Raw genomic sequence first — 12,333 nt, forward strand, 5'->3', positions numbered from 1 at the left:
CACTGCGCTGCAGGAGGACTGAGGGCCTGGAGAGGGAGACGCTGTCTCAGGGTCCCTCAGCCGTGCCGTGGAGCTGCGTGTCCGCACCCCGGGGCTCAGAGATGCAGGCGCCCAGGTGCGAAGCCTCCGATCCCGCGTGCAGATCGGCACCAGCGTTCCCACGCGAGTCCTCGGGAGCTCTTCCCGGGAGCGCGGCCTCCTCTCCCTGCTGGGCAGGTCTTCCACCAGGGCTGGCCAGTCCCCCCCACCGGGTCCCCTGACCCCCCAGCAGGGAGTCCTCTCCACGAGCTGTGCTGGCTTTGTCCACCCAGGCGCAGCCCCTCCCGCCTGCTCTCTGGTCCTTCTTGGTTTCATTTTTCCACGTTTGAACTCAAACGAGGACAGGGTTGTGGCCAAGGCTGAGAACTGCGGAAGTGGCTGGAGGGGGAGCCCATGAGGGGAGGGGTGGTGACTTGTTCCCACAAAGCCACGTGCTGGAGGGGGAGCCCATGAGGGGAAGGGTGGTGACTTGTTCCCACAAAGCCACGTGCTGAAGGGGGAGCCCATGAGGGGAGGGGTGGTGACTTGTTCCCACAAAGCCACCCTGGAGCCACGTGCTGGAGGGGGAGCCCATGAGGGGAGGGGTGGTGACTTGTTCCCACAAAGCCACCTTGGAGCCAGGCGCAGTGGGAGGAGACAGGAAGCAGGTGGGGAGGGTGGGCTTGGGCTGGCCGCCCTGCGTTGGGCCCTCGCGCAGGGGACTGGCCCCGCCCTCTCTGACCCTGCCCCTCTCTGACCCCGCCCCCTCTCCTCCGACCCCGCCCCCTCTCCTCTGACCCCGCCCCTCTGACCCCGCCCCCTCTCTGACCCCGCCCCCGTGTGTCTTCCTGCAGAGCGGCCATCAGCAGGGACCCTTTCTACGAGATGCTGGCGGCGCGGAAGAAGAAGGTGTCCTCCACCAAAAGGCACTGAGCGCCGAGTGCAGGCCCCGGTGCTGCGGCGCGGCTGGCGGGAGGGGCGCGCGGGGCGAGTCGCTGCTGCTTCAGCTCTGCTCTTTCCTACGCGGAGGAGGGGTGGGGTGGGCCCCGGAGCGGGCCCTCCCTGGCCAGTCTGCCCAGCGGGCCTGACGGCAGAGCCCGGAGCCCCTGCACCCCGAACACACACCTCAGCGTGTTCTCACAGGAAGAGAAGCCACGGACGACAAACGCCCTTGTTTTTCCTGCTTTTTTTTTTTAAACACACAGCGCCGTTGAGGTCGCTCTGCGCTGTCCGAGGGGGCTCCCTGGGCTGACGCCTGGGCCCAGGGCAGGGCCGGGCTGCCTCGGCCGCTGGTGGCTTCTCGGGGAGCGTGCGGGGTGCGGCGGAGGGCGGGCGGCGCCTGCGCGGGGAGGGGGCGCCCCTAGGAATCCTAATCCCCAGATCCCGGGGGGCCGCAAAGCAGGAGCCAACACTGTGAGGGGGGGGCCCGTCCCCGCCCGCTGGCCGCGTTTGGTGTCTTCCTCTCCCCCACTCCTGTCCTCGTTCTAGAGGGAGGAGTAGCGCTCACCCGATCCCCCAGGGATCAAAACCGGCCCTGACTGGACCACGCTGGGTGCATTTGGCGGTGGGCCCGGCAGAGGGGAGAGGGTGAGAAGGCCGGCCTTCCCGCCCCGCCCCGCCCCGCCCCGCGGGTGTGAGGGCAGCCGCGAATCTCAGGGACTCTCAGGGCAGCTCCCGCCCGCGGCCGGCGGCAGGCCTGTCCAGGAGGAGCAGGGGGCCGGCCGGCACGCCCCTCCGGGGGCCCAGGGCCGGGCGGCGCAGGGCGTGGTCTGCACGGGCCCAGGGTGCAGGCCCCTCTGCTGCCCTCAGGGCTGGTCAGCATGTCTGAAACCAGCTTTCGCAGGGGGGAGGTGGGCGGAGCGGGGCACGTCCGGCACCGCCGCGGGTGTCCTTGCTGGAGCGCCGAGCAGGGGTCCGGGCTGGGAGCCGGAGTGCGGCGGGGGCGGGCCGGCGGGGACCCTCGTGCACCGCCCCCAGCGTTGCCGCAGAGGGGACCTGGAGCAGGGTCAGTCTATTTATCAGAGGTGTAAATAATCCATGTATAGTTTTTCGCTTTTTAGATTATTTTGTATTTGTTTAAAAAAAAGTTTGTCAAAATACAAAATATAAAGAAATGACTGGAAGTCGTTGACAGGGTTTTTAAAGAAATTATAATTATTCTGGTTGTTTTCATTGTTTTCGCCTTGTAAGCTAGCGCCAAGGAACCGCAGCAAATAAACTGACTGTGCCCAAAGCCCGCCGTGCTGTGTGTGGCCTCTGAGGACGGGCGGCCGCCGGGGCCGGGGCTCGGCCCGCCGGGGAGGGCCCGTGTTCTGAAGAGGAAACAGATGTCAACCCCCGCCGTTCCTGGAGACTGAGGTCTGCGTCTCAGAGTTGGCAGGTGCCCGCGCCTTGCTGGGACCCACAGGCCGGCGTCATGGAGCCCGAGAAGCCCTGGGGACCCAGCGCAGAGCAGGGAGGGCCGGCTGGGCCGGCCTGGGCCTGTGCCCGCAGTGTCTCACGTCACCCTGCTCAGGCCCCGGCCCTGCGCTGTCCTTGCCCAGACAGCCTCTCCCCTGCACTGGGACAAGGACCCTGTGAGGAGAGCCCCCTCCCTCCCTCTCTGCCCCCCCCCCCCCCCCGCCGGCACCAGCCCTGCGGATTCCTTGTTGCCTCTCACCTCGGTGGAAGGCGCCCCCCCTTCTCTGTGGGGTACCCCCTTCTCTGTGGGGTACCCCCGTCTCGTGCTTGTGTCCTGGCCTCCTTCCCGGCGGGTGTCTTGCCCTGCTACAGAGCCGCCTGAGGCAGCTCAGGCGCGCGGCAGAAGCCAGACCTGGCGTCCGAGCTCACTGTGCCGAGGCTAGGCAAGAGAAAGAAGCGAGGCCGGCGCTGGGGCGTAGCGGGTAGAGCCACCGCCTGCAGTGCCGGCATCCCACATGTGCACCGGTTCAAGTCCCGGCTGCTCCACTTCTGATCCAGCTCCCTGCCATGGCCTGGGGAAGCAGGAAAGATGGCCCAGGTCTTTGGGCCCTGCACCCGTGTGGGAGACCCGGAGGAAGCTCCTGGCCCAGCTCAGGCCGTTGCAGCCATTTGGGGAGTGAAGCAGTAGATGGAAGACTCTCTCTCTCTCTCTCTCTCTCTCTCTCTCTCTCTCTCTCTGTAGTTCTGCCTTTCAAGTGAGTAAGTAAATCTTTAAAAAGAAAAAGAAGCAAAGTCATCCAAGTAGAAAGGGGAAGTCAGGGGACACGACCTCGTCCCTCTCTGTGGAAAGTCGAAGGGATCTCAGAGCGCTGCGCAGCCCTAACGACGGGTCCGGCGGGACGCAGTCCGATACCGAAGTCGGTTTCTGTTTATGCCCTCGCGGTGAGCACCACTCCCCCAGCAGGGAAGCGACTGCTTCGAATAGCTTCGGAAAGTGCTTAGCACGTTTGCTTGAAGCCTGAGGCTTGCACCTGACCACCGCAGACGTGATCGACAGGAGGGTAAAGCCTCGTGTTCGCAGATGGGGAGGGTGACGCTGTCCCCCCGATTGACCTACAGAGTCCACGCAGTCGCGCCCCAAACCCAGCCCACCCTAAATGTACACGGAAGCACGAGGGGCCAAGAGCAGCCAGTCTGGAAGAGCCAGGCCGGGTGACAGATGCCTGTCCGTCCCGGAGCAGCCACTCGTCCAGCTGCGGCGCTGTCGCTGCAGGATCAGGCGCGCAGGTCGGCGGGGTAGCACTGAGCATCTAGGAGGGCACGGTGCTTACGGCCACGGGTCCCGGGTGACCCAGCGGCCCGAGGAAGTGCCATTTGCAACCAGCGCTGGGGTTCCAGAAGCCGCCCGCGGAGGAGCCGGGCCAGAGCCTGACCTCACGTCATCCGTGAACGTTAGCCCAGAACGGGTCAAAGACCTGAACGGCGGAGCTGAAACAAAACTTGTAGGAGAAAACAGCTTGAATCCTGATGACCCTGGATTCGGTGGTGAGCGTTTGAGCTGTGGCCAGGGCTTTCAGGGTCCCGTTCTAGCAGGCCACCGCGATGTGACTTCTTCAGGGGGACAGTAGAAGGAGGCCATACGAATCGAGTTCCAGAACTCGTGTTCCGGGCCAGGGCGGAAGGTGCCCCGACCTCAGTCCCGCTCCCCGCACCTTCACGGCGCGGCTTTTCCTGACATTTGCCTTGCTCCCCGCCTTAGGCCTTAGTACACACTCGGGCGCATTGAGTCTGTTTGCTTCCTGCCCGCTGTGCGTCTCGCTCAGAGCCCTGCCTGCTGTTTCCACGGCCAACGTCAAACACGTAGTCAGCGACCAGACACCCTTACAGCACAGAGCCCAGCTCGACATTCAGGACCATTTACGGAACGCCCGTGTCCCTGGGCGGCTCGCTCATCTCCCCACACCTAACCTCCGGCACAGCCCTCGGAGGCCGGCTGACCGCCCCCGGGAAGCTGGGATCCGATCTGATCTGGATTCCAATCCAAATCCAGACCAGACCTGCAGGCTCTCCGGACTCGGAAGCCGCTTTCCCGGCATTCTGGCGTCTACCTGCTCACCTGTCCCCGGCTCCCCCCGGCACACCAGCCGAGAGCCGGATCGGAAGTGGAGCAGCTGGGACTCGAACTGGCACCCATTTGGGATGCCAGTGCTGCAGGTGGCGGCTTTACCTGCTGCACCAAAGCGCCGGCCCCTGGGTGCTTACTTTAGTGTCCTTAGGATGTTACACAGTTCTCTTGGGTCATTTTAGAAGGGTTGGGGGCAAATGTTTAGCCTGGCGGTGCGAACGCCCACACCTCGCAGCAGACCCCCGAGCTGGCTCCCCGCCTGCAGCTCAGCCTGCTGGGGCTGCGTTGTTTGTGCCCCGGGAGGATTTCTTGCGCCAGCATTCAGGTGGGTGGTCGTGTCAACCATGGCCCTCGCTGGTCCGCTCCGCGGGGGCAGGGCTTTCCGTCTGCCTCACCTCTGCGTCCCCAGCTCCTGGACACCCCTGGGCACAGCCCGAGCCCTGGGGACCCGCCTGGCAGATCCACGAACACATAGCGGGCCAGGGCCGGGCAGCTCTTTCATCAGAGCCCGTCTTCGGTGACGTGAGAAGGGGCCTCGGGTGGGCGCACGGTGACCAGGACGCTTGTTCTCCCAAGTCCTTGAGATCTGGAAGGACGGGGAGAGGCACGAGGGAGCAGCAGGGGCCTGATTCTGCTGGCCGCACCCTCTAGTGCCCCCCAGCCCCTGGCATGCACCTGCTCCCAGAACGCCCCTCCCTGCGCCAGGCGGGGACCCGGGAGTCGCCAAAGGCGGGGCAGAGGTCCTCCTGTCGCAGAGCAGTTCTGAAAGCCAGCGTGGCAACGTCATTTCTACCCCTGCTTCGACCACCACGTCTTTCCTGGGCCAGCGGCCACGTCTCTGGTGCCGTGAGTAGGAAATCGCGGTCAGTGCCCACCGACTTGCAGCTGTGCGCTGGTGCCCCTGGCTCATCTCTCCAGGTGAAGCAGACCTGGGGGCTTCCTAGAGCTCATTGGCCCCGGCTCTCTGGGCGGCTCGGGGCAGCCAGGATCTGCACGCGCTCCCCCCGCCACCCCCAGGCCCGGACACTGGGGCTGCTGCTTCCTGGGGTTTCCCACGTCGGCCTTTGCCAACCACCCCGGGTCACGTGGCGCCCAGGGCTCCTGACTTGTCCTTGGTGGCCCTGCCTGTGTTGTCATCTGTAGCGCCTGGGTGAAGACGCCGCCCCCAGCCCTATGCCGTTCACAAGAATGTCCCAGCCCTCTGGAAATCTATTTCGAGATATTTCTTTATTATTTATTTATTTATTAACAGAGTTAGACAGAGAGAGAGACAGAGAGAAAGGTCTTCCTTCCGTTGGTTCACCCCCCAAATGGCTGCTACAGCCAGTGCTGTGCTGATCCGAAGCCAGGAGCCAGGTGCTTCTCCTGGTCTCCCATGGGGTGCAGGGCCCAAGCACTTGGGCCATCCTCCACTGCCTTCCCGGGCCACAGCAGAGAGCTGGCCTGGAAGGGGGGCAACCGGGACAGAATCCGGCGCCCCAACCGGGACTAGAACCCAGCACCCATATGGGATGCCGGCGCCGCAGGCGGAGGATTAACCAAAGTGAGCCGCGGCGCCGGCCCGGTTTCGAGATACTTTCGAAGTCGCACGAAGACTGCAGGAATAGTCCAGATGCGCCCTCTCGCCTCGGCCCCGTCTCACCTGGCTGTTTCTGTTCCTGGCTCCGGCCCCCGCCGACTGCCGAGGGGCGGAACGGCAGCTCCCTCTGCCGCTGGCTCACACTTGGGGTTGGGGGGGGGGGGGCTGAAGTGCTTTGTTGCCGATCTGCTCGAAGCAGCTTCATGTAGACTTTTCCGCTCACTCCCGGCCCAGGGTCTTCGCTCCCCGCTTCGTCCGCAGGGGCTGGCCAGGGGCTGCCCAGGGACTCGCGTGGCCGCGGGGCCGGGCGCCTGGCGTGGGGCGCCTGCTCAGAAGCTCACGAAGCCTTCCCAGCACCCACCGGCGTCCGCCAGGGGATGTTGCTGGCGTAGAGGCGGCCCCCGGGGAGCAAATGGCGTGGCACGTTCTGGTGCTTCTTGGGCTGCCCAACTCAGAGCCCTGGTGGACGCCCGAGACGCGGTGCGGCGTGGCGTGCACTCCTGGTGCTGTGCTGGCCCCGGGAGGTGACCCCCACCCTCCCCCAGGGCCACGGGCCCTCCCTGGGGGCTTCTCGTGTCAGGGCTGACCTCAGCCCTCCCCCCCCACACACACACGCACCCTTCCAGTGTGCTGGCTTCGTCTCCCCGTCGCCACACATAGCACGGCAGTGGCTTCACCCCCGGCCACCTGAACATGGCCGCCGCCAGTGACCAGGCGGTCAGAGCCTCCCAGGGCTCAGAAGGCGGCCACACTGGGACCCAGCTTTCCCCAGCGGTGGCCTCCCGGGAGAGGCCGGGACCCGGCCTGGGCTCAGCTCCACAGTTTGGCTTCGGCTCGTCCCTCTTGCCCGTGGTCGTGGGCCTTCTCTTTGGAGACGTCCTTGCTGAAGAAGTGGCGAGTGTCGGTCCTTGAGAAACCGGGGCCATCTCCCCGTCCGTGCCTGGGCGGCCCCTCTGCGCTCAGCCACGCGAGTCTCCCCTCGCGCAGCTGGAGGCGGGGCCCAGTTCCTCCTTTTAGATCCCAGTGTTTATGTTGTCATAGTAACAGCTCAAAATGTAGAACAGACAGCATTTGGACTGGAAGCGGGGGAGGCCCCACACGTTTGGCCAACATCGCTCGGGGCAGCTTGTCCTGCCTCCTGCACCCTGCAAACCCCCCGGCACCCAGCGCGCCTGTTTCCTGGGGCCTTTGCTCTGATGAACAATCGGTCTTAAAAGGCTAAGACGGAACAGTGTGTTCCGGACTACAGATTCCAGAATCGTTATCATACTGGCAAAGGCACTCGGAGAGAAAGCCGGGGCCCAGCCATGCCCGTGTCAGCAGTAACGGAAGCAGCGACAGTGCCCTGCGCTGACAGGGTTCAGGGGGCCCGTGTTAGCCAGCAGCCTTCACCCCGGGGTGCAGGGGGCCTGTGTTAGCCAACAGCCTCACCCCGGGGTGCCGGGGGCCTGTGTTAGCCAACAGCCTCACCCCGGGGTGCAGGGGGCCCGTGTTAGCCAGCAGCCTTCACCCCGGGGTGCAGGGGGCCTGTGTTAGCCAACAGCCTCACCCCGGGGTGCAGGTGAGAGTCTCGTTGCTGCCACGGCTCGGGGGCGCCGGTTGCTCGAGCCCCTCCTGGCCTTAGGTGCTCTAGGCAGAGTAGCCTTGCGTGGCAGGGGTCCATGGGGATCAGCGGAACAGCTTGGGACACCAGGGGGATGACGGGGCTGTGGGGAAGGACACCGCTTGTCACGTCCCTCAGTGGCCTGGGAGCCGCAGCGCACCGGGCACGCACACCCCTGAGGTGTTGCGGACCCAGCCTGGGAGGAGACGCCCTTCGTAGGTCGGTTGAGATTTTTGCCAAGGGGCCCGGCCTGCCCAGGGCGTGCGAGACCCAGCAGGCCCCGCTGACTCCCTGGAACTTCCGACAACAGGAATTCTGGGGCGAGGACGCCCACACCCCCGCCACGGGGGAAGGTTGCAGGAGCATCCCCTGGCGAAGGCTGGTGTCCACGTGGATCGCGCGAGCGCAGGTGCACAACACGGCGCAGGCCTCCAGCCCGTCCTGGGCTGCAGGTGAGCACGGGGCTGGGCGCAGGCCCTGTGACCGCATCGTCCCTGCTCTGTCCCCGCGCCTTCGAGAGGTGAGGAACTGCGACAGGACGCAAAGTGCCCACGGCCAGTTGGTGCCACCTCTTCCCATAGGTCTCCTTCCTTTTTTTTTTTTTTTAATAAAAATATTTGTTTTATTTATTTGAAAGTCAGACTTAGAGAGAGAAGGTCTTGCTTCTGCTAGTTTACTCCCCAAATAGCCACAACGGCTAGAGCTGGGCCAATCCGAAGCCAGGAGCCAGGAGCTTCTTCCTGGTCTCCCAAGTGGGTGCAGGGGCCCAAGCACTTGGGCCATCCTCCACTGCTTTCCCAGGCCACAGCAGAGAGCTGGATGGGAAGTGGAGCAGCCCAGCACCCACATGGGGTTCCAGCATTGCAGACGGCTGCTTAACCCACAACACCACAACCCCGGTCCCCCGCCCCCGGTTTCCTTAAAGAGTCTAACCCAAGTGGGAAAGGCCCCCAAAAGGACGGTGCCTGGTGGTGACAGCCTTCATTGGAATGAATGAACTGATGGTGGGACGAGCCCCATACAGAAACACGGCTGGGCAGCGACAGGGATGGCGAGGGGCAGACGCGCCACCAGGCTCTCCCAGCCCTACGCCCGCCCCCACCCCGGGAGACTCCAGCGTGGGAGCTGCGCCCGTGACTCCCTGTGCCCTGCGTCTCCTCCCCCTGCCCTGCGTCTCCTCCCCTGCCCTGCGTCTCCTCCCCCCCACCGCCCTGTGTGGGCTGAGCGTGTGGGCTGGGGGGGGTGCTACGGGGGCTCTAGGCCAGACCTCCCGTAGCCGCGGCCATTAACTAAGGAATCTTGCCTGCTAGGAGCGGGCCAGGCCGACAGGCAGGGCACACGGCACCATCGTCCTGTCTAAGCACCGCACTTCCGGGAAATTGTGCCTGTTGCCTTTGGCAGTTAACACGGACGCCAAGGTTGGGGCGGAAGCGGTGACCTCAGACTGGAGTGAGCAACAAACAGCCTTGTTTTCCTAATCAGCCGTTTGGGGTGACTTTCACACGACCGTTTTACCGCGTAAGTGAAAGTCATCATACAGCTGAATGGTGGGATGAACGCGGCCCGAGCCTGCAAATCCTTTCTGGAGTCTGGGTGCACCGGCTGGATCTGAAAGCATGTCCGGGCTGGGGCGTCCGGACTGCGCAGGCGCCGCCTTGCCTGCGCCCCCATGCAGGGCGGCGGGCTGAGGGCAGAGTCGGGTAACCAGAGGAGACAGTGACAGTCACAGCAAAGCCGGTGCCTGTCCTCACCCAGCGGGACGCCAAGGTGACCCAAAGCCAGCAGGACTTCTGCTCCCAGCCAGGAGAGCGCAACTGGCTCTACGCGGGATTTCCTGCTAAAAATGAAAATCTAAAACCGGACAAATCCAAACAAGAGCTGGATGGCAGGCAGCACGGGAATGCGGGCGTTAGAAGTGAGGACGCAGGGCAGGGGAGGAGACGCAGGGCGGGGGAGGAGACACAGGGCAGGGGGGAGACGCTGAGCGGGGGGGGGGGGAGGAGATGCAGGGGCACAGGGAGGAGACTCAGAGCAGGGGAGGAGATGCAGGGCGGGGGGAGGAGACGCTGGGCGGGGGGGGGGGAGGAGATGCAGGGCGGGGGGAGGAGACGCAGGGTAGGGGGAGGAGACGCAGGGAGGGGGAGGAGACGGAGGGTGGGGGAGGAAACACAGGGCAGGGGGAGGAGACGCGGGATGGGGGAGGAGACGCAGGGCAGGAGCACGGTGGCCTTGCCTCTCAACTCCAGGCTCCGCCGTCCTGCAGCCTGGGGAGGCCGAGCCCGAGCCGAACGGTTTGGTTGCTGGGCTGAGACGGGAGGGACCTGCAGCCCAGGCTGGGGTCCGGCAGAGCAGAGGGGCACCCAGCCCAGGTCGGGGGTGGGGGCTGGGCTGCAGGAGTGCAGGGGTGAGGCCGGGCCGAGACTGCCTGCTGCCAGGGGGTCCAGATCTGCCCAGGCAGGGGCCTCACTCTCAGATGTGACCCCAGAAAGGTCCAGTTGGGCGTCCTAAGACTGTGTGGAGACCAAGATAGCCCTTCCTGGACAGGGTCCGAGCAGAGCTGACTGTCTGGAAGCCGTCTGCCAGTGCCTGCCAGAACCAGCCTCAGCTCTGAGACAGCCTCAGCGAGACCATCTCCGATGTGTCAGCCACGCTTCCAGCACACGGAATGTGCAACAGAACACTGCAACTGACCGTCAAGAAAAAGAACAGCGAGCGAAGCAGACCCCGAGATGACCTAGAGTTGAAATTAGCAGGGGCTGGCGCTGTGGCCTAGCGGTAGAGACACCACCTGCAGTGCCGCATCCCATATGGGCACTGGGTGCTTGTTCGAGTCCCGGCTGCTCCACTTCCAACCCAGCTCCCTGCTCTGGCCTGGGAAAGCAGTGGAATTTGGCCCAAGTCCTTGGGCCCCTGCACCCGCGTGGGAGACCCAGAGGAGGCTCCTGGCTCCTGGCGGCACAGCTCCGGCCGTTGCGGCTAATTGGGGAGTGAACCAGCGGATGGAAGACCTTTCTCTCTCTCTCTCTCTCTCTCTCTCTCTTTCTCTCTGCCTCTGCTTCTCTCACTGTGTAACTCTGACTTTCAAATACATAAATAAATCTTTAAAAAAATTAGCAGACAGGAACTCAAAGCAGTCATTATGAACATGCGTCCACTGTGCAGCTGTTGTGAACGGAGCTCCGTGACAGATCTACAGGGGACAGCTGGTGCCGGAGCAACCAAGCAGGTGGAAGTCAGCGAGCGCCCACCCCTGCACACACACAATCACAGAGGAGTCACAGACCGAACTCCAAACCCAAGACGAGGACGCTTTGAAAAGCGGGCTTGGAAGCCGGTTGTCCTGACTTCCGGCTTCAGCCAAGGTGCGGGGGCGAGGGGCGCCAGGGGAAGCCGCGCAGGCTGCTGGTAGCGCATGAGCGACACCGACGTGTGCTCACGGTTCTGGAGCTGGAATCCCGGGACGAAGCCACCGGCACGTTAGGTGCCTGGGGAGGGCCCAGGCTCTGCTGCCGGGACGGTGCCTGTGGCCACGTCCGCTCCCTTCTCCTCTCTCACCAGGCACCGATCCCACTGGGGAAGCTCCCCCCTCGCGCCCGGGTCATCTCAAGGAGGCCCGAGCCGTTAGCACCCGCACACTGGGGTTCGCTGGCTGCGGCAGGGCTGTGGCGGGAGCCAGTCCCACACAACAGATTGAGTGGCTCTTTGTGGCGTGGCTGCTCCAGGGAGGGAGGGGCAACCGAGAGCCGGGGCAGAACTGCTGCCCGGGGGAGGGGATGGTGCAAAGGGCTGCGTCAGCACCCCCCCCACCCCCGCCCAGCGGCCCCTGCTGGAGCTGCTCTGGGAGCCAACCTGGAGGTGCTGGGCCCCCGGGGGGGGGGGAGGCCAGACCCCGGGGCCACAGACCGAGCAGACTCCACAACCTGGCGTTCCTCCTGCACACGTCTTGGGAGAGGGGCGGACGCCCAGGGTGCGGGACTGGGGGCAGTGATGCGTGAGATGACCCTCGGAGAGCACGGGACTCCCCGAGACAGCGGCAGCCTGTCCAGATGGGGGGAAGGCAGCAGACGGTCGCGGAGAAAGGCGCCTCCCGCCTGTGCGTGCCGTGGCTGCCACGCTCTACTTGGTTCCCGCGTTCTTTCCAGCAAGGGCAACGGCGCAGCTCCCCGCTGCCAGGTGCCAACGAGCACCCCGTCCCCTTCATTCCCGAATCAAGCTGCTCGGACCACAGCCAGCAGGCACCTGACTCTCCAGTGCCTGCCCGCGGGCCGGGGCGCCCCCTTCTCTTCCTGCGTCCGCGTAGGGAGCGAGGGATTCAAATCCCTGCTTAATCCCAGCCACAGTCTGTGTGTGCCGGGTTACGGAGGGGTCGGCGCTGGCCAGCGTGTGTGTGCCCGTTCTGAACACCTGTCAGCCGAGCCCAGAGCGGGACGATCCCAGGAGACGGGGATCTGGAAGTGTGTTGGGTAGCCGTCTCCTTGGGGGTACGGTTGGCTCTCCAAATCTGCAGAGTCAGCCAATCACAGATCAAAAACAAATAGTGGGCGGGGGGCGCGGCCCTGGCAGCGGGGAGGACTGGAGCCAGCACTCATGGGGTTGCATCCTCAGGGC

General features: G+C 64.6%; 1 protein-coding gene and 1 long non-coding RNA gene across 6 annotated transcripts in view; both read left to right on the forward strand.

Annotated features, from left to right (window-relative positions):
• Positions 1-2,251, forward strand: part of CYTH1 (cytohesin 1) — a 98,132-nt gene extending 95,881 nt beyond the window's left edge. For all 5 annotated transcript variants that reach the window (XM_070060226.1, XM_070060227.1, XM_070060224.1 and 2 more), the window contains one exon: positions 873-2,251. In XM_070060226.1, the coding sequence (XP_069916327.1) occupies positions 873-951 (79 nt within the window). In that variant the 3' untranslated portion in view covers positions 952-2,251. The remainder of the gene's footprint in view (positions 1-872) is intronic.
• A 6,699-nt stretch (positions 2,252-8,950) lies between these two features.
• LOC138845998 (uncharacterized) lies at positions 8,951-10,417 on the forward strand. Its single transcript, XR_011383324.1, has 2 exons — positions 8,951-9,640; positions 10,270-10,417. It is a non-coding gene; the product is annotated as an uncharacterized lncRNA (long non-coding RNA).
• The last annotated feature ends 1,916 nt before the right edge of the window (positions 10,418-12,333 follow it).

This window comes from Oryctolagus cuniculus, chromosome 17 (assembly GCF_964237555.1).
Source record: "Oryctolagus cuniculus chromosome 17, mOryCun1.1, whole genome shotgun sequence".
Classification (NCBI taxonomy): domain Eukaryota; kingdom Metazoa; phylum Chordata; class Mammalia; order Lagomorpha; family Leporidae; genus Oryctolagus; species Oryctolagus cuniculus.